Source organism: Pseudorca crassidens, chromosome 9, assembly GCF_039906515.1.
Source record: "Pseudorca crassidens isolate mPseCra1 chromosome 9, mPseCra1.hap1, whole genome shotgun sequence".
NCBI lineage: Eukaryota > Metazoa > Chordata > Mammalia > Artiodactyla > Delphinidae > Pseudorca > Pseudorca crassidens.
This window is the reverse complement of record NC_090304.1, coordinates 7063491-7089659: the sequence shown is the minus strand read 5'-3', so window position 1 is coordinate 7089659 and position 26169 is coordinate 7063491. Positions and strand designations below refer to the sequence as shown.

Genomic DNA, 26169 nt, shown 5'->3' with positions numbered 1-26169 from the left:
CCCCACCTTGAATTCAGCCAGCATTTTGTTGGATCTGGATCTTTTAAGCACAAACATAGCACATACATTTGGAAAACAGAAGTCCATGTTCCTTCCTTCTTCTTTTTTTAAAATATTTATTTATTTATTTGGCCGCATTGGGTCTTAGTTGCGGCATGCGGGATCTTTCCTTGCGGTGCACAGGCTTCTCTCTAGTTGTGGCATGCAGGGTTTTTTTCTCTTCTCTAGTTGTCGTGCGCAGGTTCCAGAGCACATGGACTCTGTTGTTTGCAGCTCGCAGGCTCTAGTTGAGGCACACAAACTCAGTAGTTGTGGCATGAGGGCTTAGTTTCCCCACAGCACGTGGGATCTTTGTTCCCTGACCAGGGATCGAACCCGCATCCCCTGCATTGTGAGGCAGATTCTTTACCACTGGACCACCAGGGGAGTCCCAGTTATCCATTTTATTTATTTGTTTGTTTTTTTATGGTTCCATATGGTTATTATGGACCATATGGTTATTTATGGTCTTCGTTGCTGCACGCAGGCTTTCTCTAGTTGCGGCAAGTGGGGGCTACGCGCAGCCTTCTCATTGCGGTGGCTTCTCTTGTTGCAGATCACGGGCTCTAGGTGCGTGGGCTCTAGAGTGCAGGCTCAGTAGTTGTGGCGCACGGGCTTAGTTGTTCCGAGGCACGTGGGACCCTCCCGGACCAGGGCTGGAACCCATGTCTCCTGCGTTGACAGGCGGCTTCTTAACCACTGCGCCAGCAGGGAAGTTCCAATTATTCAGTTTTAATGTGGATGGAGTCATAGACAAAACGTCAATGAATGAGTGTGGCTATGCTCCAACAAAACATTGTTTACAGACCCTGAAATTTGAATTTCATAATTTTCATGTGTCATAAAATATTCTTTTGATATTTCCCCAAGCTTTAAAAAATATAAAAACCATTCTTAGCCCACTGGCTGTAGGAAAACTAGCAGAGGGTTGGATTTGGCCTGCACGCCGCAGTTTGCCTACCTGCCCATTTCCTTCACCTTGCAGGGTTTTTTTTTTTTTTTTTGGTTTCCCAAAACACTTATCACTCTTTTTTTTTTTTTTTTTTTTTTGCGGTACGCGGGCCTCTCACTGCGGCCCCTCCCGCTGCGGAGCACAAGCTCCGACGCGCAGGCCCAGCCGCTCCGCGGCATGTGGGATCCTCCCGGACCGGGGCACGAACCCGCGTCCCCCGCATCGGCAGGCGGACTCCCAACCACTGCGTCATCAGGGAAGCCCATCACTCTTTAATATACTAGATAATTTATTTTTTAAATATATTTACTGTTTGTTATCTATACCCCTCTTTTTTTCTTTCCAACCTCCAAGAATGCAAGCTCCAGGAGGAGGAGATTATTTTATTCACTTATGTATTCCAGGCTCCTAGAATAGGGCCTGGCACATGGTAGGAGGTAACTAAGCACTTGTTGAATGTATAAATGAAAAATGTTGTAATTACTCTTATAATTACCAACCTATTATACAAAACAACAAACCCATAAATCTTCCGTGACTCCCAGCCCTAAGGAATGAAGTCCACAACTTAGCGACGCGTTGCGTCCTTCAAGTCCCGGCCACTTCTCCAGACCCGCCCCCCAACTCCCGGCCGAGCACGCGCAGTTCACTCCCCGCGACGCATCGTTACGCCAGTAGGAGACGCCCCAGCCCGGCCTCCCTCAAAGCACTAACAGCAGTCCCACGTGACCGGCGTCGCACCCAGTGAGCGTCACGTGACGGACTCAGTTTTCCTCCAATCGTTGTGCACGTTGTGGGGATTCCACCCAGGACCTGGCCTGAGACTTGAAACACACCATTCCCCCAGCAGCCAAACGGGCCGGCTCCGTCAGCAAGCTGGGCGGCGATGTCTCGCAAGTGTCCTCTCCTAAAGCCGCTTCGGGGAGGCCCGGGCCTACAACGTGTTCAGTCCCGGAAGTGACGTCTCCCAGAGGGGCCGGAAGTGGCAGTGGAGGGAGGGAAGATGGCGGAGGTGGTGAGTCCGGTGCCCGGGGCGGGGCGGAGGGAGCCAGGGGAGGTGGGTAGAGCCCGAGGCCCCCCAGTAGCCGACCCTGGCGCCGCGCTGTCTCCCCAGGGGGAGATAATCGAGGGCTGCCGCCTGCCCGTGCTGCGGCGGAACCAAGACAACGAAGATGAGTGGCGTGAGTGACGTCGGGGGGCGGGGCTAAGGAACCTGAGGGCGAGGGGCGGGGGAGAGTCAACCGAACCCGGGGAGGGGGTGGGGCCTCTAGAATCCTGGAGCGGGCGGGGCGCAGATACTCAGGAGGGGCGTGGCTTTTAGCCGTTTGTGAGGGACCGGGCAGGGCTTGGAGAGGGGATGGCACTTGGTGACTAACGGGGGCTTGAGCGAGCGGTTCCAAGTGCTGGGGGCTTAGGAATCGGGCCTCGTGGTGGAGTTCAGGTCGTAGGAGGGTGGAGCCTCATGGCCTGGTCTGTCTAAGGCCCTTGCCTCTGCTGTTCCCACAGCCCTGGCTGAGATACTGAGCGTGAAGGACATCAGTGGCCGGAAGCTTTTCTACGTCCATTACATTGACTGTGAGTTCTGGGCCGGGATGAGGTGGGGCCGCAGGGTTGCGGGGCAGCCTCTGGCACTCCTTCCTGAGCCATCCCCACTGCTGCAGTCAACAAACGCCTGGATGAATGGGTGACCCACGAGCGGCTGGACCTAAAGAAGATCCAGTTCCCCAAGAAAGAGGCCAAGACCCCCACCAAGAACGGACTTCCTGGGTCCCGCCCCGGCTCTCCAGAGAGAGAGGTGGTGAGTAGGTCCCCTGCTTCACCTCCTCTCTCCTGCCTCCTACTTTTCAAATCTCTTGGCCTCAGTGGCTCCTGGATGGGCTGGAGGCTGTGCCCTCCCACCCTGGCATCAGCTTGTGAAGGATGGGGGCCAAATTGCAGATGTAGTTTCCAGAGTCCAGTGGCTGTTCCTGTGTCCTTGAAAGGGCAGAGGGTGGGGTTTGATCACTCCATGCTGAGGGGGCCCTACTCCCCTTCCTGATCCCACCACCAACCCCGCCCCAGAGGAAGACCCTGGACCTATCTCTACAGCCGGCCTCCGCCCAGGCCAGCGGGAAGACCTTGCCAATCCCGGTCCAGATCACACTCCGCTTCAACCTGCCCAAGGAGCGGGAGGCCATTCCCGGCGGCGAGCCCGACCAGCCGCTCTCCTCCAGCTCCTGCCTGCAGCCCAACCACCGCTCAACGGTACCCTCAGCAATTCCAGGGACCTTGCTTTCCTCTCAGGTCCCACCTTCTCTACCTTCTGACCCACCTGTCCTGGTTTCTTTCTGCAGAAACGGAAGGTGGAGGTGGTTTCACCAGCGACCCCAGTGCCCAGCGAGACAGCCCCAGCCTCAGTTTTTCCCCAGGTGAGTCCCCCAAACCATCTCTTCTTCCCTCCCCTTCTTCTAACCTCTGGTAGCCCCTTTTGGGCTCATTTCACAGCTATGTTTTCTATTCCTACTTTTTCATCTGCAGAATGGATCAGCCCGTAGGGCAGTGGCAGCTCAGCCAGGGCGGAAGCGAAAATCGAATTGCTTGGGCACTGATGAGGTAGGTCTGAGGAAGAGGGAAGCTGGGTGAAAAGGAGGGGACATAGGCAGGGCGGAGACTTTAGTGACTAGTTTAAAAACGAACAAGGGGTGCTGAGCAGAGATGGCGTTGGTGGGACTGGGAGTGAGGCGGAGCTGGTTCAGATCAGGCATTGGGTGATTTTTTCTACATTCCAAATGAAAACTTTCCAAGTCTTGGTTTCTTTAACTGGAAAGTGGGGATTTTAGTACCTCCCCCAATAGGTTTGCTGTTAGGTTTGAACAAGGAAACCTGTGGAAAGGCTGTGAGCTGCAAAGTGCCCTGCTTGAATTGTCTCCTGTAACCTGGTGTCTTCCACCGGCCTTGGGCAGGACTCGCAGGACAGCTCAGATGGAATACCGTCAGCTCCTCGCATGACTGGGAGCCTGGTGTCTGACCGGAGCCACGACGACATTGTCACCCGGATGAAGAACATCGAGTGCATCGAGCTGGGCCGGCACCGCCTCAAGCCCTGGTACTTCTCTCCATACCCACAGGAGCTCACCACGCTGCCCGTCCTCTACCTCTGCGAGTTCTGCCTCAAGTACGGCCGAAGCCTCAAGTGTCTGCAGCGTCACTTGGTATGAGGGGTCCCAGGAGGCCATTCTCCTAGCAACCCCCCACCCCCGCCCCTAATTCTTCTCTCTTCCTCAGACCAAGTGTGACCTGCGACATCCTCCAGGCAACGAGATTTACCGAAAGGGCACCATCTCCTTCTTTGAGATCGATGGACGTAAGAACAAGGTCAGTGGCTGAGGGGCAGCGGGGAGTCCTTGTCGCCGGGAGTCTGAGGGAGTCGAGTGAGCAGCTTCTTCCAGCTCAGGAAAACACTGACCATTGTGGCTGACAGATCTGTTCACCCCATTTACTGCATTCCTGCTGTAGGGCAGGTGGTGGGAGATACTGTACAAGGTGAATTGGACAAAATCTCTGCTGAGAGCTCACAGGGGAAAACAGACATGCTAATGGCTGCATAGATTCCAGTGTGATACGTGTCATGAAACACAAAGGGTGGGTTATCAGGATCCAGAAGAGGTGGACAGCAAAGCTTCACAGAGGAGGTAACCTTTGAGCCGTGACACAGGCAGTGGGTTCTGAAGGGCAGGAATGGATGCTGACTCCAGAGATACTGCGGGTTCAGTTTCAGACCACCACAATCAGGTGAACATTGAAATAAAGCAGTCACACAATATTTTTGGCTTCCCTGAGCATATCAAAGGTACATGTACGCTGTGCCGTAGTCCGTTAAGCGTGCAGTAGCATTGTGTCTAAAAAAACAATTGTAGTGGTAACATTGAGAATCACTGGTCACCATAACAAATATAATAAGGAAAAAGTTTGTAATATTATTGCAAGAATTATAAAAATGTGACACAGACATGAAGTGAGCACATGCTTTTGGAAAAATGGCAGTGATAGACTCAATGCAGGGTTGCCACAAACCTTCAATTTGTAAAAAAAATGCGTTATCTGTGAAATGCAAAAAAATGTGCAGAGACCGTGTAAAAGGCGAAGATCCTTTCTTCTGGCTGGAGGGCAGACAGGAGGAGGCAAGGCTGTCTTACGTGGGACAGAGCTCAGGTGGTGGGATTGAGGTCAGCTGGGAAGTGGGGACACTACAGGTTTGGGGCTTCAAACCTGCCTTAGTCTGGCTGTGGGGAGGAAGAAGGGCATAACCTGGAGGGACTTCAAAAGTGAAATGCCTCCATTCTTGGGGCCTGGAGGGCGGGGAGGGAGAGGCAGTCGCCTAGACTGCCAGGGGACAGCTCTTGCTTGGGTGCTGGGGGGACTTGAGAGGAAGATGCTGCTCTAACCACTGTTAACTGTATTAAGTGTGTGGGCTTGGGTATCCAAATGGCCGTGTCCAGCAGGTGCTTAAAAAGCCAAGTCTGAAATGCAGGAAAGTTGTGAGGCTAGAAGTAAAGCAGCAAGATTAATAATTTTGCTGGGGCAGCCCTTGAGGCAGTTATTTTGTCAAATTCCGGAATTCTTTACCCCTGTTGTAGAAGAGCAGATCAGTTCTCAAGAGATGTGACTGGGGCTTGCAGAGTGTTGTTTTTTTGACAACCAGTTTCCTAAGACTGTCACACAGGCGGAGCTTTTCTCATAATCCTTGGTCAGTCTTTCTTTGTAGGGACACATCAGTTTCTTGACTGGTAACTGTGGCAGAGGGCAGTGGAGGCTTCCAGGCCAGAGTTAGATGGGGTATGGAGAGCACGAGTAGACCTGCCCAGCTCACCGGGGGGCGGGTGCTTGAACACCATCACACAGCTGAAACGTGGGCTCCTGGACACTAAGAAAGGCCCGTGCGCCGGACACACTGACCAATGGACTGGGTCAGGCCCCAGGGAGGAAGGCTTCTCACCTATCAGCCTGGGGGACAAAGAAGCTTCAGGCTGACCCTGGCCCAACGGCCATGCTCAAGGCTGGGTACCCAGGGTGGTGACAGACCTTTTCGTTTGCAGAGTTACTCCCAGAACCTGTGTCTTCTGGCTAAGTGTTTCCTCGACCACAAGACGCTGTACTATGACACAGACCCTTTCCTCTTCTACGTCATGACGGAGTATGACTGCAAGGGCTTCCACATCGTGGGCTACTTCTCCAAGGTGAGTGCTCTTCCAGGCTGTCCTCAGTCCTGCCCTGAGCTAGGTCCCTTCCCTCACACTCACCTGCCTCTCTTTTCCAGGAAAAGGAATCCACAGAAGACTACAACGTGGCCTGCATCCTGACCCTGCCTCCCTACCAGCGTCGGGGCTACGGCAAGCTGCTGATCGAGTTCAGTGAGTACCTGTGCTGCTGGCCGGGGGCTGGGGGCAGGTCCTGGGAGGCCCAGGCCCCATCGCTGTCTCACGCACAGATGCTGCACACAGACATGTCGGGTTGCTGTGTTCTCAGCCCTGGCTGTGCAGTCCAGTCACCAGGGGAACTGGCTAGAAATAAAGATGAGACTCTCCCAAGGTTCTCTCCGTACTGGGGTGACTGCCCTGTTCATCTGGACTAGGTTTTCAGCTCCTCATAGTTCCTTGGCCAAGGTTCTAAGTACCACTCAACTTTTCCCAAATCTGAGTTGTCTGCTCCTGCCCAGGGCACGGGCAGAAGCCGAGTGAGCCACTCCTGCTCAGCTGTCTGGTCCTATGCGGTTATACACGTTCCTGGGCAAGGACCTGTGGTTTATTTTCCTACTTGTTCTCTGAGCCTTGGGGACAGCAGACGTCACGTCAAACGTGACTCACAGGGATCTGGCCTCTGCCCTTCATCAGACGTGAACTCTTCATTAGCCCCCAAGGCCCCCTATTGCTTCCCAGCCTCTTACCGTCATTCCATTCAACTCACCACTCACTGCACCCTTGGGATAACCAAACTCTGACCCGGGAGATGAGGGAGGCTTAGCTGTCTGGTGAAGACTTGGAGGCTTGACTTGATCACCGACATGTTCTGAGAAATTTTATTGGTATAGAAACATGCCAAGATGTGGTCACATCCTCAGGAAACCTTCTGCCTGAAGAGCAGAAGGTTGCTGAAAGTCAGTCTAGCCTTGGAGCTCAGCCCTCAGTGGAGATGGGATGTGTGCGGGGCCACCAAGGAAATGTGCTCAGTTGTGCCTGGCAGGAGCAGACAGGGCACTAGAAGCACCATTCCAGGCAGCTCCAGAGGGTGGGTCGGTTGTTGACTGGGAGGGGCTGGGAGCTCCTGCAGCTGAGGAGGCAAGTGTGGCCTCCAGTTGATCTGTCAGGACTCTGCATGCACTCCCCCCAAAGTTGAGTAAGAACTCAAGTGTGCCCCTTCCCTCTTCCGTGCTTTCTTCCTCCAAAGCACAAGTCTCTCTGTCCTCCCCACCGGGCTGCTTGGTGAAAGTCACAGGAAGTTGGGCAAGAGGGTCAGACTGGCTGATAAAGATGAATCAAGGGGGAAAGGAGAAAGGGCTACGATCCAACACAAGGCTCATTATGACTGAGGATAAAGAAGGGCTTCTAGAAGTAGTGGAGACATCTCAGGGGAAATGACGGGGAAATGAATACTGTCCAAGAGATGTGAAACCGCTCAGGGTTTTGCATGGCCTGAGGGTCTCACCAGGAACTGCCTGCCAGTGCCCAGTGGTCAGCAGGGTAGAGGAGGGCACAGCAATCAGAATGGGAGGGAGAGAGCCACTGGAGAGGTAGCTACTGCTGAGGAATGGCCTCCCTCTGACTTGGGAAGTGCTTTGGCGCCCTTCTTGCTTCCTCCCAGCCATCCAGTCAGGCCAGCCTGGTCTTAGAGCAGCTGATGCTTCTCAGGTCACAGCTGAGGAACTGATTTGACTGAGAATGCAAGCATCCTCAGGCCTGGACCAGAGGTGGGGTCGTCCCCTCTTCTCTCCTCACATATCCAGGCGCAGAGAGTCTGGTATGACTGAGGCAAGTTGGAGGCACGCACTTTCCACAAACCATTTTCTCTGCACTCCCCGCATCCCACCTGTAAGCCCTCACTGGCTTTTAATTGATTGTAGCTACTTCTCTCGGTGCCCTCAGCACACAGGTGAACAGTACGCTCACTAGTCCTTTACAAGGAAACTGAGGCACAGAACTACCACATGGCAGGCCCAGAATGGAAGCCATGCAGTCTACCTCTGCAACCTGCATTCCTAAACGATGGCTGCATAACGCTGTGATTGCTTACCCACCCCCTCCTGCTCCATTGCTTTAGGCTATGAACTCTCCAAAGTGGAAGGGAAAACGGGGACCCCTGAGAAGCCCCTCTCGGATCTTGGCCTCCTATCCTACCGAAGCTACTGGTCCCAGACCATTCTGGAGATCTTGATGGGGCTGAAGTCAGAGAGCGGGGAGAGGCCGCAGATCACCATCAAGTGAGCCTGGCCCTGCCTGCCCGGGGGTGCATGGCATGACCTGTCTGTTTCCGGGCTTTCTCACTCTTCGGGCTACTGGGGGCCTGGGGTGGAGATGTAGGCCCCCAGGGGACCTGATCTTTGCCCTCCCACAGCGAGATCAGTGAAATTACCAGCATCAAGAAGGAGGATGTCATCTCCACTCTACAGTACCTCAACCTCATCAACTACTACAAGGTAGGGAGGCAGGCAGGGGGAGACAGGTGTGTGTAGGGGTGCAGAGAGCAGGCCCCACGTGGGCTGACCTGCCTGGCCCCGTCTCCTGTCCAGGGCCAGTATATCCTCACACTGTCGGAGGACATCGTGGATGGGCACGAACGGGCTATGCTCAAGCGGCTTCTTCGGATCGACTCCAAGTGTCTGCACTTCACTCCCAAGGACTGGAGCAAGAGGGGAAAATGGTGACCAGGCACTGCCCGTGGCAGTGCCAGCAAAGCCAGCAGAACTGCGGCTGACGGCCCATCCCTCCCCCACTGGGGTCTCCAAGAGGCGCGCCAAGGGAGAGAGGGCAGAGGACAACTCCACAAGGAGAGGACAGGCCTGGTAAAGGCCTGCTGGTGCCTAGCACCAGGGCGAGCTCAGGGCTCAGGTCAACTCCAAGGTCGGCTGGCCGCAGGCCCAGGCCTGCTGTGAACCAGGGACCAGAGGGAGCCAGGCAGCTGTGTACAGTGAGATGGGGGGTGCGGGTGGCTTGTATAGAGGACTGGTGGCTGTACAAATTTCTTTTGTAAAGTAGAAGCTGGGGGTGGGGTGGGGTGGGAACTGGCTGCAGAATTCTGGCCTCTCTTGCCCCACTGCCCCCTGGCAATAAATTGTTTCTATAGGTCAGAGCTGTGAAAGGTCCTTGTGGGAAAATGGGCAGTGCTGGATCCAAGGTGCTGGCGAACTTACAGGTGTTCTGTGAAGAGCTCCTTTATTGGGGTGATGGAATCAGGCTCCAAAGTGAAGAAGGGTTTACTGGGGTGAAGGGATCGGTGGCTTTCAGTTTCAAGCTCTGGTTCTCAGTCCTCGGGTACCTGTGCGTGAATCTGCAACAGGAATCACCTCTACTATTGGATTTCTGCAGTATAGTGACTGGGTGGCCCAGATCCTCAGGGGAGAGACCCAGCTGCTCAAAATCATAGCCCTTCTAGAAGGCCAGAGAAGAGTGGTGGGGAAGCCATGCTGCCCCTACCCAGTCTAATCCTCCAGTCAGACCCAGGTTCCATGTGCCCCATTGTTCTCCCCAGCCCCGAAGCCCCCAGATTCACTCAGGGACAAGATTCTGGACAACTTAGGAAACCACCTTGAAGGGGCGGGGCGGGGGTGGGGGTTAGATGGCGTCTGGGAGGGAGGGGGCCCATCCATGTACTCACCGCTGCAGCGAGGCTGGGCCAGGTCAGGGCCCCACGCACTTTGGCATCGGGTCCGGGGATAGTCTCCAGGCCCCACAGGGTGAAGCTGCTGAAACTGGCTGTGGCTCCAACAAAGCGGTCCTGGGGAAGGGGCCCCGGCTCAGCATCGAGGCCGCCGCTCCCAGCCGCGCTCCCTTGCAACCCTGTACCCCCGTGCTCACGAAGTCGCGCTCCAGCGCCTCCGGGGGCTCCACCAGTTCCCGCTCCTCTTGCTCGTCATCCTCCAAACCCTCCGAGAAGTCCTGCTTCCCCAGCAACACCTCTCCCTTCTCTTCTGTCATCACATATCCCACGAGGCCGGGCGGCACCACCACCTCCTCGCCGCGTAGACTGCGGCCCCGGAACGACACTTCCAGTCCTGGAGGAGGCAGGCGAAGGGCCCCAGTGAGGGTCTGATCCAGGCCTACCGGAGCAAGCCCGGTAGCCGCCCTCCCGCCACCTTCGGTGGACCACGATCCCCGGGAGCCCTCGCGCCGCTCCTCGCGGAGGAGAGCGCGGCGCCGGCGCGGGGGCTGCCGGGAGCCGTAGTCCAGCCGAGAGCGCTCACCGTCGGGACCCTGGCGGATGGCCGGGGTGAAGAAGAGCCCCACGGGGGCGGGCCGGTTAACCAGAACCTCGCAGGGCAGAAGGTGCAGCAAGATGGGGGCGGGATCGCGCAGCGTAACAGGGCGCAGGTGGACGCGGCGCTTGTCGACGGCTTCCCCGTCGCTGCTTTCCATTGTCCGTCGCGACCCCGTTGCTCGCAGGCTAAGGCCGAAGCTGGCGCGTAAAGCGCGCGGAGCCTGTCGGGAGGCCTGGGGCAGTCAGCGCAGAGCCTCCTGGGAAGCGTAGGCCTCTCTGACGCTCCTCTGCAATACCGCCTGTGTTCGAGCCCCAGATTTTTTTCTTGAAAATTTTTTTCCAATAGTATATTTTTATTGTGAAACATCAACACGATCCCTAAGAGTTCACTTTTTATATATTGACTGGTAGAGAGTGTTTTGTTTTGTCTTGTTTGTGTGTGTGTGTTTAACTAGGGATATCAACCCTTCCTCAAATGTGTTGAAGATACTTTACCCGAGTTTGTCTTACAAACTTCTGTATTGGTCATTTTTATTACAGAGAAGACTTTTATTTTTTGTAGTCAAATATATAAGCCTTTTCGTTTCATGTCTAGTTTTCGCAGTACTCTTTCCCTTTTGACTTCTTAACTCTTCTTTAATGTTTATTTGTCCTGATACCCAACTTAAATAGATTTTGGGAAGTACTCTCATAAAACGAACCCATACATAACTGGTAATTAACATTAAAATTGCATTTAATTTATAGATTTGAGAAAGAGAAAAGCATCCTCGGACATCCAGGAGCTGGCCTTGGTGTTCTGTTGAACATGAACAATTTCACAGAACATAGACATCAGACAAGGTCACTCTGTGATGTGAAGGATCAAAACAAAAACAAGATCATTCTGTAATCATGTGAACACTGACAAAGACACAAATATTGTCCAACACACAAAAATAATGAAAATCCCTCTATCTTGGATAATATAAGTTTCTGTTGCTACTTCACCAATTGCAGCTTTAGCCTCCGTATAGTTAAGATCTGTTAACATATCCCATCATAGAAATACTCCCACTTGCTGACAGCATCCAATCCAGAGAAAAGTCCTACTTCTTTAAACCCTCCCTCATATCCCCAACACAAGCCCAAATCCTAGAAATCCTTCCTAATCCCTTCTTACTGAGATACCCCACACTGCAAAACTAATAACTACAGATGTGTGCCTGGTGGTCTTTGGCTGGAGGGTATTGACAGATTGAATAGAATTTTGCTTTCATTTTCTACCAAGCATAAGATACATAATACCATTTATTTATGTCTCCTTTTATGTCTTATCCGTACGGTTGTGAGGTTTTCTTCTTTTATACATATTTTAAAGTTTATTCCTAGATAGCTTATATTGTTTCTATTACAAACAAGATCCTTTTTCTCTTTTTTTCCTTTTACATTCTGATTATTATTTATCTATAGCAGAGGTTGATTAACCTCACATTTGTTCTCTGACACAAGTACTCAGCTTTGTCATTGTAGCCATAGAGGGCTTCCCTGGTGGCACAGTGGTTTAGAGTCTGCCTGCCGATGCCACGGGACACGGGTTCGTGCCCCGGTCCGGGAAGATCCCACATGCCGCGGAGTGGCTGGGCCCGTGAGCCATGGCCGCCGAGCCTGTGTGTCCGGAGCCTGTGCTCCGCAACGGGAGAGGCCACAACAGTGAGAGGCCCGTATACCGCAAAAAAAACACAAAAACAAACAAAAAAACATAGACAATATGTAAATAAATAAGCATGGCTGTGTTCCAATATAACTTTATTTACAAAAACACAGTGGGCTGAAAAAAAAAAAGTGGACTGGATTTGGCCTGTAGGCCATAGTTTTCAGGAAATCTATTGATTCTTATTTATGGCTGTACTGGGTCTTCGTTTCTGTGCGAGGGCTTTCTATAGTTGCGATGAGCGGGGGCCACTCTTCATCGCGGTGCGCGTGCCTCTCACTATCGCGGCCTCTCTTGTTGCGGAGCACAGGCTCCAGACGCGCAGGCTCAGTAATTGTGGCTCACGGGCCCAGTTGCTCCGCGGCATGTGGGATCCTCCCAGACCAGGGCTTGAACCTGTGTCCCCTGAACTGGCAGGCAGATTCTCAACCACTGCGCCACCAGGGAAGCCCTAAAAGATTTACTTTTACTTTATGTGATTATTTACATTTCCAAAATCAAACTACAAAGTAAGATCTATTTAGAGAAACCTAGTGTCTATTCCTGTTCCTTGCAAACAGTTCTCTCCTGCCCTATGTGATCTTTTAAATATTTTAGTTCATCTTTCCATTGTTTACTCTTTTAAAGTGTTAGCATACATTTATGTATATTGAATTCAATTTCCTAATATTTTTTTGTGGAGGATTTTTGCACCTATGTTCATGAGTGATATTGATCTGTAGTTTCCTTTCTCGTGATGTCTTTATCTGGTGTTGGTATTAGGATAATGCTGGTCTCATAGAATGAATTAGGAAGTGTTCCCTCTGCTTCTATTTTCTGGAAGAGATTGTAAGGAATTGTTATTCTTTCTGAAATGTTTTTTCACAAGAAGAATTCACCAGGGAACCATCTCGGCCTGTTGCTTTTTTTTTTTTTTTTTTAGGAGATTTTCACTAATTTTTGTTGTTGTTCATTTTAAGAAATTTTTTTTTCAGCTTTACTGAGGTATAACTGACAAATAAAATTGTTAAGATATTTAAAGTGTACATCATGATGATTTGATATATGTGTCACCTCACATTATCTATTATTATGTTAACAATATACAGTATTAACCATTATAACTATTAATTATTGATTCACTTCCTCGAGATAGCTCTATTCAGATTATCTATTTTCCTTTGTGTAAGTTTTGTTACTTTGTGTCGTTCAAGGAATTGGTCCATTTCATTTAAGTTATCAGATTGTGGGCATAGAATTGTTCATAATATTTATTATCCCTTTAACGTCCATGGGCTCAGTAGTGATGACCCCTCTTTTATTTCTGGTATTAATAATTTGTGCTCTTTTTTCTTAGTTAGCCTAGCTAGAGGCTTATCAATTTTACTGATATTTTCATAGAACCAGCTTTTGGTTTCGTCGATTTTCTCTGAATTCCTCCTTTCGATTTCACTGATTTCTGCTTTAATTTTTATTTATCTTCCTCTACTTGCTGTAGGCTCATATTACTCTTCTTTCTCTAGTAACCTAAAGTAAAAGGTTAGATTATTGACTTTTATATCTTTCTTCTTTTCTAATATATTCATTTAATGCCACAAACCTCACTCCAAGTATTGCTTTCACTGAATCACACAGATTTTGACAAGTTGCATTTTCATTTGCATTTAGTTCAGGATATTTTAAAATTTCCCATGGGGCTTCTTTGACCCATGTGTTATACAGAAGTATGTTGCTTAATCTCCAAATATTTGGGAATTTTCCAGCTGTCATTCTGTCATGATTTCTACTTTAATTCCATTGTGGTCCAAAAGCAGACTCCTGTTCTTTTAAATTTGTTAAGGTGTGTTTTATGGCCCAAAATGTGGTCTGTCGCAGTGGATGTTCCATGTGCACTCGAGAACATGTATTCTTCTCTTGTTGGATACAATATTCTATAATCTTTTTTTTTTAATGAGTAACGTTCTTTATTTATTTATTGGCTGCGTTGGGTCTTTGTTGCTGCGCGGGCTTTCTCTAGTTGCGATGAGTGGGGGCTACTCTTCATTGTGGTGTGTGGGTTTCTCATCGCGGTGGCTTCTCTTGTTGCAGAACGCAGGCTTCAGCAGTTGTGGCACGTGGGCTCGGTAGTTGTGGCTCACGGGCTCTAGAGGAAGGGGCCACCAGGCCACTGCAGCCTCCTCTGTTTCTGCCCATTGGTCCCTCGTCCTATCTAGCCTGAGCTCCCTGTGCAGAGACCCTGCAAACCTCTGGAGTTGAAAAGCACTGGCTCACAGGTCAGGAGGCCCAAGTCCAGCTTCACTCTCATTCCTAAATTGCTGGGTGGCTTTGAGCAAGGCTTTTCCCTCTCTGGGAGGCAAAGATGTGGATATTTTTTCTCCTGCCTCTTGGGCAGGGATTCTAGAGAATCCTAGTATATCCGGGCAGGAAGGAACTTTCATGCCCTGCAGTCTGCGGGTTCCTAGCTTGGAAGCTTTCCTGGAGCCTCTGACCCCCATCCCACTGTGCCTTCCCCCAACCAGGGCCCAAAAGAAAACAAACCAGTGAGGATTCTTAGCAAATATAGGGGGCTTTTTGTTTTGTTTTGTTTTGTTTTTACAGAAAGGAGCTACGGGGCTGTATCCTGGCTCTCAGCAGCACTTCTTGGGCAAGAGCCTGCAAAGGCCGCAGTCCTGCTCCTACCTGTGCCAGCCCTGGGGCTCAGCCAGCCGCTGACAGCCCCCGGAGGTAGTCCCCCACCAGAGGCAGCACGGCCCAGTCATCAGTCCGCAGGGCCACAGGCACTCCGTCTGCCTGGGCTGCTTCCAGCCGCAGCAGCAACCGCGAGTCTGGGGGCAGACGGATGGCTATAAGGTAGCTGGTCGGGGGTTGGGCCACCACCACAAAGGGCTCCAGGTGGCGGGACACCAAGGCCTCCAGCCCATGTGGCCCTAGAGGGCACCACAGGCGACTCTCGGTGCCCTTTGGCAGGCAGGAGTCCCAGAGCTCCTCGAAGAAGCCCAGCTTGGCCCCCTCGGGGGGCTGGGGGAAAGGCAGAAAGAGGTCAGCGAAGTTCACAAGCAGGGGTGGCAGGTGAGCATGGCAGGTGAGGCCGCTGGGTGTGGTGTACAGGGCGCGCACAGCCAGCCTCGCGGGAGCCGGGCGTCGGGGCTGCAGAGGCAGCAGCAGAGGGCGGGTGGGGCGGCCGGGGCACAGGCACGGCACGTGCACAGCCCCCAAGGGTGCATAGAGCTGTCTTTCCACACGGAAGCGCAGTTCCAGAGAATACACCTGCTCCAGCACCTCCACCTGGAGCTGCAGCACTGGGACCGGGCCCTTGGCTCTGTGGGGACCCATGCTTAGCCGAATCGGGGCCGGGGCCTCCTGCACCATCAGCGCTGCAGCAAAGCCCTGGTTCTCGGCCACCAGTGAAGAGGCCAGTGCAGGTGCGGCAAGGGAGGGGCCCAGGGCCACCCCCAGCTTGGGCTCTTCCAGGTGGGCCAGGAGGATGTAGTAGAGGCGCGCGTGGTCCCGCCCATCAGGGTCCTCCAGCTGCCTGGCCAGGGCCTGCAGCAAGTCCGCCAGGCCTCCTCCAACACCTGCCCGCAGCAGGGCCCGGCAGACCTGTAGGAGGGCCTGCTGGAGGCCCCAGTCCGTGCAGCGAGCAGCTGCAGCCTGCAGGAAGCCAAGGGTGGCACTCTGGGCATCCCCATCTGCCACCCTTGCCAGCATCTGCAGGTGCCAACGAAGGGCCTCATCCCTGCCTGGCCTGGACACCACCTCCTGCCGCAAGACCACCTTTAAGGGTTCCCCCAGCTCAGGGCCCACCCGATCCAAGAGATCCACGAAATGGGGAGCCAGTGCAGGCCGGGCTCGGTACAGCTGGGCCAGTCCGTGGGTCAAGGGTGTCAGCACCACAGGTTGCCCGGCCAGGCAGCGAGCAACGAGGTAGGAGGCCTGGAAGCAGAGAGTGGCTAAGGCCCGGGGGCCACCATCCAGGGCTGCCCTCTGCCGCAGGCCAGCCAGTAGCTCCTCCAGGTACTGCCGGGGGCTCTGATCCTGGCCCTTTTCCTCCTTTTCTTCGTCTTCCACACAGAGGAGGCACAGCAGATGCAGGCGGGCCAGCAGGGCCATCGGGTCATGCAGGAGACTGGGCAGGAGGCCACGGCATAGCTGGAACCCCAGCAATAGCGGGGCAGCCTCCTCGCCTGCGGGGCCCAGCGGCCAGTTCTCAGGGAAGTTCAAGAGGCAGTGCAGGTAGAAGAGATGGGCGGGCAGGGGCAGGGCCGGGTGCTGGGCAGCCAAGGTGAGCCGGCGAAGCAGCAAGGCCTCATCCTGGGCTGTGAACAGTGCCTCACCGAAGGCCGCCTTCAGAGCCAGGACGGCGTGCAGCAGCGTCAGCTGTGCTGTGCCCAGCAGCCGTACCAGCTGTGGCTTGAAGAGCACTGGTGGCTGTCCCCGAAGACCCCGCAGGGCCCAGCCCAGCAGCCACAGAAGCTGGGCCTGGGCCACAGGAGTGAGCAGGTAGGAGATGTCCAGAAGCTGGGCCACGGCAGCCCGCAGCTCCCGGGCCTCCTCAGGACTGAGCTCCAGCATGGCAAGGCAACACTCCCCCTCCTCAGCTGCTGGCCAACTGGGTGCCTGGGGCTGAAGGTGGGCATCACCCTCCTCAGCTAGCATCCAGTTCCAGGGACCACCCTCGGTGGGACAGCCCCCAGCCACGAGCAGGCCCTGCAGGCCAGCCCTGGCCCTGGCCTGTATCACCAAGGCGTTTCGTAGGGCAAGTGCCAGCAGCAGGCTGAGTGGCTGTACAGCGGCCTCCTGCCCCAGCAGGCCCCGAAGCAGCCCCAGACAGCCCCCCAGCAGCCCAGGCTTGCAGCTCTCCAGCTCCCGCAGGCACTCCCACGCTGTGGCCTGCAGGGGCCGCTGTTCCGAGGCAGGACCGAAGCTTCTCCCCAAATCGCGGCCCGAGGCCAAGCCCAGCAGCAGGGGCAAGAGCCGGCGGGAGGCTCTCGAGGTGGGGCCCAACGCACCTCCTACCGCCAAGGCTGTGGTGGCCGCCAGCAGAAGGGGCCGCCGCAGAGCCGAGGGCCGCGGGGGTAGAAGGACCAGGGTATCCAACAAGGAGGTGGCGGCTACTTCGGCCGCAGGAGCGTCCGGCCACAGCTGCGCTGGGTACTCCAAGCTCAGAGCCAGCAAGGAAACCTGGGGATAGGGGATTCTGGGTGGGAATCACGAAGCTGAGGTTCACGGCACGGCAGGCTGAAGGGACCACGTGGGCCAGGACAAAGGTCACGCGCAGGGCCTACCTTAGTTGGCTCGCTCAGCTTCTCACTCCTCAGGTCGCTCAGCAGGTGACGACCCAGATCCTCACCCTCAGGACCTGCCATGAAGGCGGACGGGCTGGCCCGGAAGGTGCCCAGGCGCTGGGCCCAGGTTTCCCGGCTCGTGGGTCCCATGGTCAGGCACGCAAGTCCCTGCAGAAGAGCGAGGGAGGATCAGACGTGCGGCCTGGAGACGCGCGGGGCCCCAGGGCCGCCAGAGGGCGCGCGAGCCCCTGCGCCAACCCCGAAGGGGCCACTGTCACCCCAGGGCCGCCTAGCAGATCCCAACCGCCCTCGGCCACGCGCAGAGGCCAGCGGGGACCTCGCAGCCGGGTCCCGAGATGAAACCCAGAGGTTTCGGGGGTGACGCTAGGGCGGGCCGCCAGGGTCCCCGGGGTGAGGAGGGCTGGCTAGCAGGGGCGGGGGTGCCGGGCAGGCAGCTAGCGCAGGGGTGCGTGCCGAGAGCTCATTAGGCCGCCTGCCTGCAGCCGGTACCGAAGCCACAGCACCGCCCCGGCGCCCGCGGTAACGGGTTGACCGCTCTCACCCTGCCTGACCCAGCAGCCGCTGGCGATCTGGCCGGCCGGCTACTTCCGGGCTGGCGGCGCTGGGCGGGGTGGGGCGGGGCGCGCGGCGCGTGGGCGGCCGAACTGAGGCGGGTCCCTCTCGGGGGCGGGGCCGTAACGGGGCCACCGCCTCCCCCGCCCTCCGGGCCACCGCCCCCCCGCCCTCCCTGCTGGCAGGTGAAGACCTGTTGGTTTCGCTGGGGCTAACTGTCCCGCTGTGCGCAGACCCCCCTTTCCCGGAACCGCCGCAGGCCCAGGCGGAGGCGGTGGAGTTGGGTGGGCCTGGGCTCCCGGATGCCAGGGTCCCCACTGCGTGCGGACTGCAATCTCAGGGCGCTCCGGCGGACAGCGGCCCGGGCCCCGCCCGCGCCTGCCAGACTGCTGAGGATGGCAACCAGCGCGCCCCGCGCCGGCGCCCGGGCGCGGCACACCCTGCGCCAGCCGCCCGCGGCCCCTGGGGGTGACGCGGATTGGAGTCCTTGGGGCTCCCCTTGTGGCCGCTGGGGGGTGTACAAGGTGCGGTCCCCGGGCGCCCGCAGGAACTGCGCGCCGTGGGCCCGGCTAAACCGGTCGGGCGGGCGCCGCAGGGCTTGGCTTCGCTTCCCCGACGCCGGCCCCGGTTCCCCACCCGCTCGGCTTGGGGGCGCTGAGCCGGCGCCGGGGTCAGGGCAGGCGGAAGCTGCTGACCTTCGGCGGAGGCCGCGCCGACGGTCGGCTAGGGTCGCGGCAGCCAGACCAGGGTAAAGCTGGCGGGGCCAAGTCCCAAGCTGCGATGAAACCGGAAAACAACGGGATGCAGACGTGAGGACTGGCAGGGTCTGTCCGGTCACGGGGCTCACAGCACGCTTAGCACGGACCGGGAAACTGAGGCCTTGCCGCCGCAGGAGATCTGGGGTCTGCAGTGCCCGAGCCCAGCACTCTTGACTTCCAGAGGGATGGAGCAGGGCTGTTTGGGGGCACTCAGAGGGCTGGGCCTGGGGCTCAGCTAGCAGCCCCTCCTGGGTCTAGGGTCCAGGCTGCAGACGCCCCACTGATCGCAGATTTCCAGGGTACAGAACCGCGGGCGTCCAGACCCCACACCCACAGCCCGCCGATCTGAGTAACACCTCTGGCTCTCATTAGCCCGCTCTGAAGATGAAACAGGCCTGAGCCCCCATGCCATCGCTGCCAACTAGTTTCTCACCTTTCCCCGGGCTTGGCAGGCCCCTCCCCACCCCCTCCTGCTGCCCTCCAAATGGGAGGTGGTAGGGAGTGGTGAGGTAGAGAGACCTGGAAAAGAGGCTGTGTGCCCAGGGTGCCAAGGGGATGGAGACAGGGATCCACCCCAAGGGACAAGTCCAGCTGGAAAACCCAGTCCCAGCTCCTCTGGGCCCTGGCTCAACAGTTGACTCACAGGCGGCAATCCCAAACTACTTCCCTCTAGGTGCCTCAGTTTCCCCACCTATAAAATGGGAGTGATGACTTCGGCCGGAAAGGCTGTGGAGTGGGGCTGCCTGGCTAATTAAATCTAGGATGAAAGAGGCCAGGATGACAGCAGCCCTGGGAGGGAAGGCAGCTTGGAGGTAACAGGAGCCTGTCTGGTTTCCCTGTCTGAGGCCCAGAGGGTGCTGATAACTGCACATCCCCAGCCCTTATCACTTACAGGGAGGGAGGAATGATTATTAAACCCCTTTTACAGTTGAGGAGACAGGCTTCAAAGGGTCAGAAACTACAATGCTGGCTCCGGCCCCTGTTCAGCCTCTGACAGCCGCCAGCCTTTCTGAGCCTTTGTTCCTTGGGGCCCAGGGTCTGGAGGGAGGGAACCCACGTGTAGTTCTCGATGCTGTGGTGGGAGCATCCACATGGATTCACTGAGGCTTACAGCACCCTGAGGTACCTGAGGATGGGCACCATTCACAGAGAAGGAAAGGGAGGCCCAGCGGGGTGCAGTCACTTGCTCACAGTCACAGAGCTCCTAAAAGGTGGAGCCTGGGCTTCAGGCCACAACCCGTTGCTATCCCTGACTTGGCCCTCCACTCACACAGCTACCCTCAGCCTTCACCTGCCTGCCCAGATGTCTGCTCCCCTGTGGGAGGGTGGTGCTGGTACTGTCCCTGGCACAGGCCAGGCATAACATTGAACTCAGACCACCAGCACTGAATCTGCAGTCAGCAAGCCCACCCACAAGAGTGACCTCCCAGCCGAGAGGGCCCAGGTGTGGGCTGCAGCAAGTGGCTGAGCAGGGAACTCCCCACTCAATGCCCACAACTCATTTCTTCTCTTTCTGCTGAGTTTCCATCCTCCCCAGGGCATCCCAGTTCTGTGGAGACACTAGGCACACTGAAAAAAGGGAAAGTCAGTTTCCTGAGTCTCAGTTTTCTCATCTGTAAAATGGGAGATACCCATCCTCACAGCACTAGGCACTGGGGATACAGAGATGCTTTAAAAAGAACACATCAATATGCAAATCCATAGCATCCCAGTTCTGTGGAGACACTAGGCACACTGAAAAAAGGGAAAGTCAGTTTCCTGAGTCTCAGTTTTCTCATCTGTAAAATGGGAGATACCCATCCTCACAGCACTAGGCACTGGGGATACAGAGATGCTTTAAAAAGAACACATCAATATGCAAATCCATAGAGAGCAGAATAGTGGGTTCCAGGAGCCGGGGGTTGGGAGGAATGGAGAGTGACTGCTAATGGGTACGGTCTTTCTTTTGGGGTGATGAAAATGTTATGGAAGACAGGGGTGGTGGTTGCACAGCTCTGTGAAGATACTAAAAACCACTGAATTGGGAATTCCCTGGCAGTCCAGTGGTTAGGTCTCCATGTTTTCACTGCTGAGGGTGCAGGTTCAATCCCTGGTCAGGGAACTAAGGTCCCACAAGCTGCACAGCACAGCCCAAAACAAAAAAACCCAAAACCAAAACAAAACAGAACACTGAACTGTACACTTTAAAAGGGTGAGTTTTATGGTATGTGAACTATATCTAAATAAAGCTACTAAAAATGATGTTAAAAGAGGTCCCTTATGTACAGAACTTACACTGGGGAAGAAAGGAACAAACAAGACAAATCAAAATTTCATGGAATAAGAGATTCTGCAGGGACTTCCCTGGTGGCGCAGTGGATAAGACTCTGCGTTCCCAATGCAAGGGGTCCATGTTCGATCCCTGGTTGGGGAACTAGATCCCACATGCATGCCACAACGAAGAGTTTGCATGCCACAACTAAGGAGCCCGCGTGCCACAACTAAGGAGCAGACGAGCCACAACTAAGGAGCCCTGGAGCAGCAACTCAGGAGCCAGCCTGCTGCAACTAAGACCCAGTGCAACCAAATAAATAATAAATAAATAAATTTTTTTTAAAAGAGAGATGCTGCAAAAAAGAATAAGAAAATAGGGTAATGGGACAGAAGTGACTGGGGGGACAACGATTTAGCTAGGGCAGTCAGAGAGGACTCTTGGAAGAGGGCACATCTGGCTGAAACCTGAGTAACGAGAGAGCCAGTCATCAAGTGGGGAAAAGCCTTCCGGGCAGGCAGAGGGAGCAGCAGAGGAGAGGCGTGAGCTGGGAACAGGATTTGACCAGTTCAGCGGACGGAGGGCCAGCAGTGTGGCGGGCACACACACAATCAGTGAGACGGAAGAAGCACGGGGTCAGGCCAGCTGGGGCCAGAGCACGCTGGGCCCCAAGGACTTTATTCAGTTGCGAAGGATCAGGGTGGTAAACGTGGAGACGGAGGTGTGGGAAGATTCCAGATGCTTTGGGAGCTGACAGGACAGAACTCAGCAAGAGATGGAGGTGTCAGTGTCACCCACAGCACGTCACAGTTTGTCAGGGGCTTTGCAGCCTCCACGGGGCTACTGTCAAACAGAGCTGGAAAGGCCACTATTTGAGCCAAGCAGAGGCCTCGGTGGCCAGGGGCACTGTCGGCCTGCTTTAAGGCTGAGTCCATTTTCAAGGGCTGCTAGCCTTCTGGGCAAAAGTGAATCAACAGCATCTCTTGACAGCTCTGAGGAGCAGAGCTGGAACTCAGAGCCCCCCGTACAGACGGGGCTTAGCCCAAGTCCCTGGAGACTAAGAGTCTGGGGCAGCCTGACTCTAGGTCCAGTGCTCTGTTCTGCTTGTCCTCTCAGCACAGCTCCCAAAAGCCTTTCTGCCCCGAGCCGCCATGCTTCTAAGCCCCTGCCCCACCCAACCTCATCCCGGCTCTCCCCAGAAGCCTTCTCTGAGAACAGGTAGGAGTTGTTCCAAAACCTCTCCATCCGACTCTTGCCCTAGCTCTCCCTGGGCTACTTGGGATGGGAGCCGAGCTCTAAAGGCGGCTGCCAGCCACCAGCCTTCAGGGGACATGGGCCTTGCCTGCCTGCTAGGGTTCTGCTTCCTTCACACCCCTGTCCACTGTACCAGCGGCACGGCTACTATGTCACCTGGAATTAGCACTCATGGCTCTGCCTGCAGCTGGCCCAGGCCACCATCCCCTCCTTCTTGGACTATGACGGTAGCCTCCTCACTGGTCTCCCTACTGCCACCCTCAGCACCCCTCCTCTGGCGACACACTCCTCTCCCCATAGCAGATCCAAGGCTTCCCACCACACTGAGCCTCACATGACATGACCGACCTGCCTCTCCAGGGTCAGTTCCTACACCTTCCCATCCCCTCATGATCCAGCCCCCTCGCCTTTCGGTTCATCACACACACACACACACACACACACACACACAGGCGCTGCTCACTCCTGCTCTGGGGCCTTGGGGCCGCCTGATGCATTTACGGATCAGCCTCTTCCCTGCCCTGCACAGCTGGCCCCTACCTCTCATTCAGATCTCAGCGCCCCTCTCACCACCCCATCACTAGTTAAATGTCCTGCAACACACTAATCATTTCCTTATTCTTTGTTTGCCTTGCATCACAGGATACCCAGTGCTAGCATAGAGTAGGTGTTCAATGAATATTTGTTGACTGAATTAAGGAGGGAGAGAACGATATCGAACTGGCACTGCGTGAACAGAGCAGAAGGTGCCTGCCCTCATGGAGCTCACAGTTCAGCTCAGTGTTTACCCAAGTTCACACACATTGTCTGGTTCATGAACCACAGGCCACACACTGGCAGCCCACGGGTCAAATCTGTCACACGAATGTATTTTATTTGACTCATTCCATGTTTTAAAAAAAGCTAAGTCAACATTTAAAAACTGGTAGATTTCGGAGAATTCCCTGGTGGTCCAGTGGTTAGGACTCTGCGCTTTCACTGCTGAGGGCCCGGGTTTGATGCCTGGTCAGGGAACTAAGATCCTGCAAGCTGTGCAGTGTGGCCAATAAATAAATAAATTAATTAATTAATTAAAAATTGGTAGATTTCACACATAAATCTGGATTTCTGGTTTCCAAATGGACAAAAGTGGCAACGTTGGGTTTCTGTGCTTGGATGACATGCTTGTCACTGGCCCTTTAGATAGTCACATTCTCCATGCCCCAGCCCCCATCTCTGAGAGTTAGTTGCCCTTTATCACACTGAACTTGCAGTATAGCTTTCCTCATAAGAAAGAAATTTGCTTCGTATTTATGTCTCTAGCAAATTTGGAGCATAAAAGGCTGAATGGGTCACATGAGTCAAGAAACATAGGATATTCATTCATTCAGCAAATATTTATTGACAACCCACTATGTGCCAGGCACAGCTGTAGATGCTGGAGATATAGCAGTGGGCAGCGTGGACGAATATCCCTCCCTCCTGGGGCCTCGATCTGTACACTGTGTAACTTTCTTTCCACAAGTGGAGACATTTGAGTTGTTCCCCCGATGAGAAAGACTGCCTGTGTCCAGCATCATCTACGAAACTTCATCAGAGTTTCCACGAAGCCCCTACTGTGTCCCAGCCCCTGACAGGGTCTGGTACAAGCAAAGTGCTCAATAAATATTTGTTGGGTGAATGAACTAAATTCACCTCTCTCCAAGGCAGTGTTAGTCAAACTTATTTGCCCAGGATATATTCAAAAGACAAGCAAGGGACTTCCCTGGTGGCGCAGTGGTTGAGAGTCCGCCTGCCGATGCAGGGGACACGGGTTCGTGCCCCGGTCCGGGAAGATCCCACAGGCTGCGGAGCGGCTGGGCCCGTGAGCCATGGCTGCTGAGCCTGCGCATCCGGAGCCTGTGCTCCGCAACGGGAGAGGCCACAACAGTGAGAGGCCCGCGTACCGCAAAAAAAAAAAAAAAGACAAGCAAGTAGCAGGTGCTCGCTTAATGTCAACTGAACAGAAGGGTCCAGGGTAAGAGTGGAGGGTTGACAACGGAAGCAGAGCCTGGGAAAGGAAGAGGAAGGGGGCAAACATTAGTGCCCCTGCCAGAGCTCACACCATCCTCACCGTGGACCCAAGAGGTAGATGATGGGATTCTCAGGTGACAGACGAGGATACAGCCTGGAAAGGAAAGCCCCTTGGCCAGACTCACAGGTTCCAGGAAGGAGCAGAGAAGGAGGCCCATCTGCCCCCAAAGTCCACACCTTCCCCACCCACCCAGGGAGTGCTCTACGGAAGTCCAGTGGGGGCATGTAAAGGGCCTCTGGAAGCCTCCCCCTTGAAAAACTACCTTCTTCCACTAGACGCCTGAAAGTCCACCATGAGCAGGCTGCTCCCTTCTGACTCCTGACTTTTGAACTGTGTGAATTCACTTATCAGATTCATTTCCTCCTAATCTGTCCCAGCAAACATTTAATATGTGAGAAAGGTGTATGTGTGGTAGGGACTCCACAGGGGAAGGGGGCGAGCTAAAAAGAGGAAGGGGTCCCATGCCAGCCCTTACTAGTTCAGCTGGTAAGAGAAGCCCAGTGGTTGAAGTGGCACAGTCACTGTGCCTCATGGAGGCCAGCAAGTGCTCCGCAGCTTCTGAGGAGGATGGGGCCTCCGTCCAGGAGGCGGGTCCTGGGCCTGGGCAGAGCGTGATGAATGGCTGGAGTGAGGGGTCCCAGGCTGCGCCTCGGCCAGGGCTGGGCTCTGGGGCCACGACATGAGCTCCCTGACTGCCGTGGCTGCGGCCAGGCAAAGTAAGTTGGTCCTCTGCCCTCGGCTCACCTCCAGTCTTGCTGCACCTGAACTCCGGCCATTTGGGACAAAGATGAGGGCTCGCGGGGGGCGCGGGGGGCGGCGGTGTAAGCCCCAGTGACTAGGCGCTGGGGTCTTTCGGGGTCACGGTGGACTCGGAACGGTTTAAACGCCCTTTCCTCTACGAAACCTTCCACACTTGCCCGGCCAAAAGGCGGGCTCTCCGCTTTGTATTACGGCCCGGGGAGGCCCGGCCTGCCCGCCCACCGGCCTGCGCGTTCCTGCGGCCCCGCGTGCCTTTCCGAACGGTGCCGGCGACCAACAAATACCTCCCTCTGGGCTGAACCACGAATTGCTCAGCCAGGCGTTTGGGACCCGGGGCCGCCTGGGCCCGGGCCCGGTTCAACAAGTGTGGGCCGGGCCGCCCAGTCCCGCCCGACGGCTTCACGCCTCCCCAGGCGCCCGGGGCGCGCCGGGCCGGGCCCAGTCTGGCGAGTTCCACTTCATCGCCCTTAGAGCGTGCGAGCGCCGAATAACATTGCCCCTTCCCCTCCCTCCCCTCCTCTGCTCCCTTCGAAACTCCGAAACTCCGGTTGGCGAACGCTAGCACTCCAGCTGGGAGGTCCCCGGCGGGCAGCGGCTGGGCCGGCTGGGCAGCCGTGTGCTGGGGGCCCTGCGCCCGCCCCCTCCCGGCAACCCCGCCCAGCCCGCGAGGCCACCTCACCGGCAGCGGAATAGAAACCGGTTCGACAGGTAACAAATAGGTGGGTTGTCACCGTTATTTCCCAACGCATGCGCCGTCGCTCCCCGGGCCACTCCAAGCTAATTAGCTCAGATCAGCTCCCCCCCCCTCCCCGCCCCAGCCACCAACACACGCCGCTGCGAGCCAATAAAGCGTGAACCCGTCCGTCCTGCTCGCACTTTAAGACTTCCCGAGCGGACGCGAGGGACGCCAGTCGCGCCGGGAGGAGCATACCTGCCGCTTCCCCCGCCGCCCGGTGCATCTGGCTGAAGGGGACCTCGTTCAGACGGAGGACGGCGACAGCTCCGCGGAGTTGAAACGGGCGCGCGCCGTCCCGGGCACGGCCTCCCGGCGCAACGCGGGACGCTTTGGCGACTTCTTCTCCGACCTGCTCCCCCACCCCCCACCCCCGTCCGCCTCCAGCCCGGC

The 26169-nt window shown here is 55.5% G+C and overlaps 3 protein-coding genes across 10 annotated transcripts; 1 reads left to right on the top strand and 2 right to left on the bottom strand.

Moving 5' to 3' along the window:
• Positions 1 to 1741: 1741 nt before the first annotated feature.
• KAT5 (lysine acetyltransferase 5) lies at positions 1742 to 10813 on the top strand. 5 transcript variants are annotated; one of them, XM_067748317.1, is made up of 14 exons: positions 1742 to 2006; positions 2106 to 2172; positions 2498 to 2566; positions 2653 to 2789; positions 3053 to 3235; positions 3325 to 3399; positions 3509 to 3583; positions 3934 to 4182; positions 4256 to 4345; positions 6067 to 6207; positions 6288 to 6381; positions 8285 to 8444; positions 8579 to 8660; positions 8754 to 10813. In XM_067748317.1, the coding sequence occupies exons 1-14, from the start codon at positions 1995 to 1997 to the stop codon at positions 8886 to 8888; spliced, it is 1569 nt and encodes a 522-aa protein (XP_067604418.1). In that variant the 5' UTR covers positions 1742 to 1994; the 3' UTR covers positions 8889 to 10813. The 5 variants fall into 5 exon arrangements, with proteins under 5 accessions (XP_067604418.1, XP_067604417.1, XP_067604419.1 ...); XM_067748318.1 differs by having other exon boundaries at positions 1744 to 2006; positions 3080 to 3235; XM_067748316.1 differs by having other exon boundaries at positions 1742 to 2172; positions 3080 to 3235.
• Positions 9380 to 10660, bottom strand: RNASEH2C (ribonuclease H2 subunit C). Its single transcript, XM_067748325.1, has 4 exons — positions 10425 to 10660; positions 10039 to 10235; positions 9839 to 9958; positions 9380 to 9511 (listed from the first exon to the last, which is right to left on the bottom strand). The coding sequence occupies exons 1-4, from the start codon at positions 10594 to 10596 to the stop codon at positions 9485 to 9487; spliced, it is 516 nt and encodes a 171-aa protein (XP_067604426.1). The 5' UTR covers positions 10597 to 10660; the 3' UTR covers positions 9380 to 9484.
• A 343-nt stretch (positions 10814 to 11156) lies between the features above and the next one.
• Positions 11157 to 26114, bottom strand: AP5B1 (adaptor related protein complex 5 subunit beta 1). Of its 4 annotated transcripts, XM_067748313.1 has the most exons (4): positions 17958 to 18026; positions 17396 to 17563; positions 14790 to 17291; positions 11157 to 14253 (listed from the first exon to the last, which is right to left on the bottom strand). In XM_067748313.1, exons 2-3 carry the CDS (start codon positions 17543 to 17545, stop codon positions 14808 to 14810), a joined length of 2634 nt encoding a protein of 877 aa, XP_067604414.1. In that variant the 5' UTR covers positions 17546 to 17563; positions 17958 to 18026; the 3' UTR covers positions 11157 to 14253; positions 14790 to 14807. The 4 variants fall into 4 exon arrangements, with proteins under 4 accessions (XP_067604414.1, XP_067604416.1, XP_067604415.1 ...); XM_067748315.1 differs by lacking the exons at positions 11157 to 14253; positions 17958 to 18026 and adding an exon at positions 25975 to 26114 and having other exon boundaries at positions 14658 to 17291; XM_067748314.1 differs by lacking the exons at positions 11157 to 14253; positions 17958 to 18026 and adding an exon at positions 18162 to 18395 and having other exon boundaries at positions 14658 to 17291.
• Between the last annotated feature and the right edge of the window lie 55 nt (positions 26115 to 26169).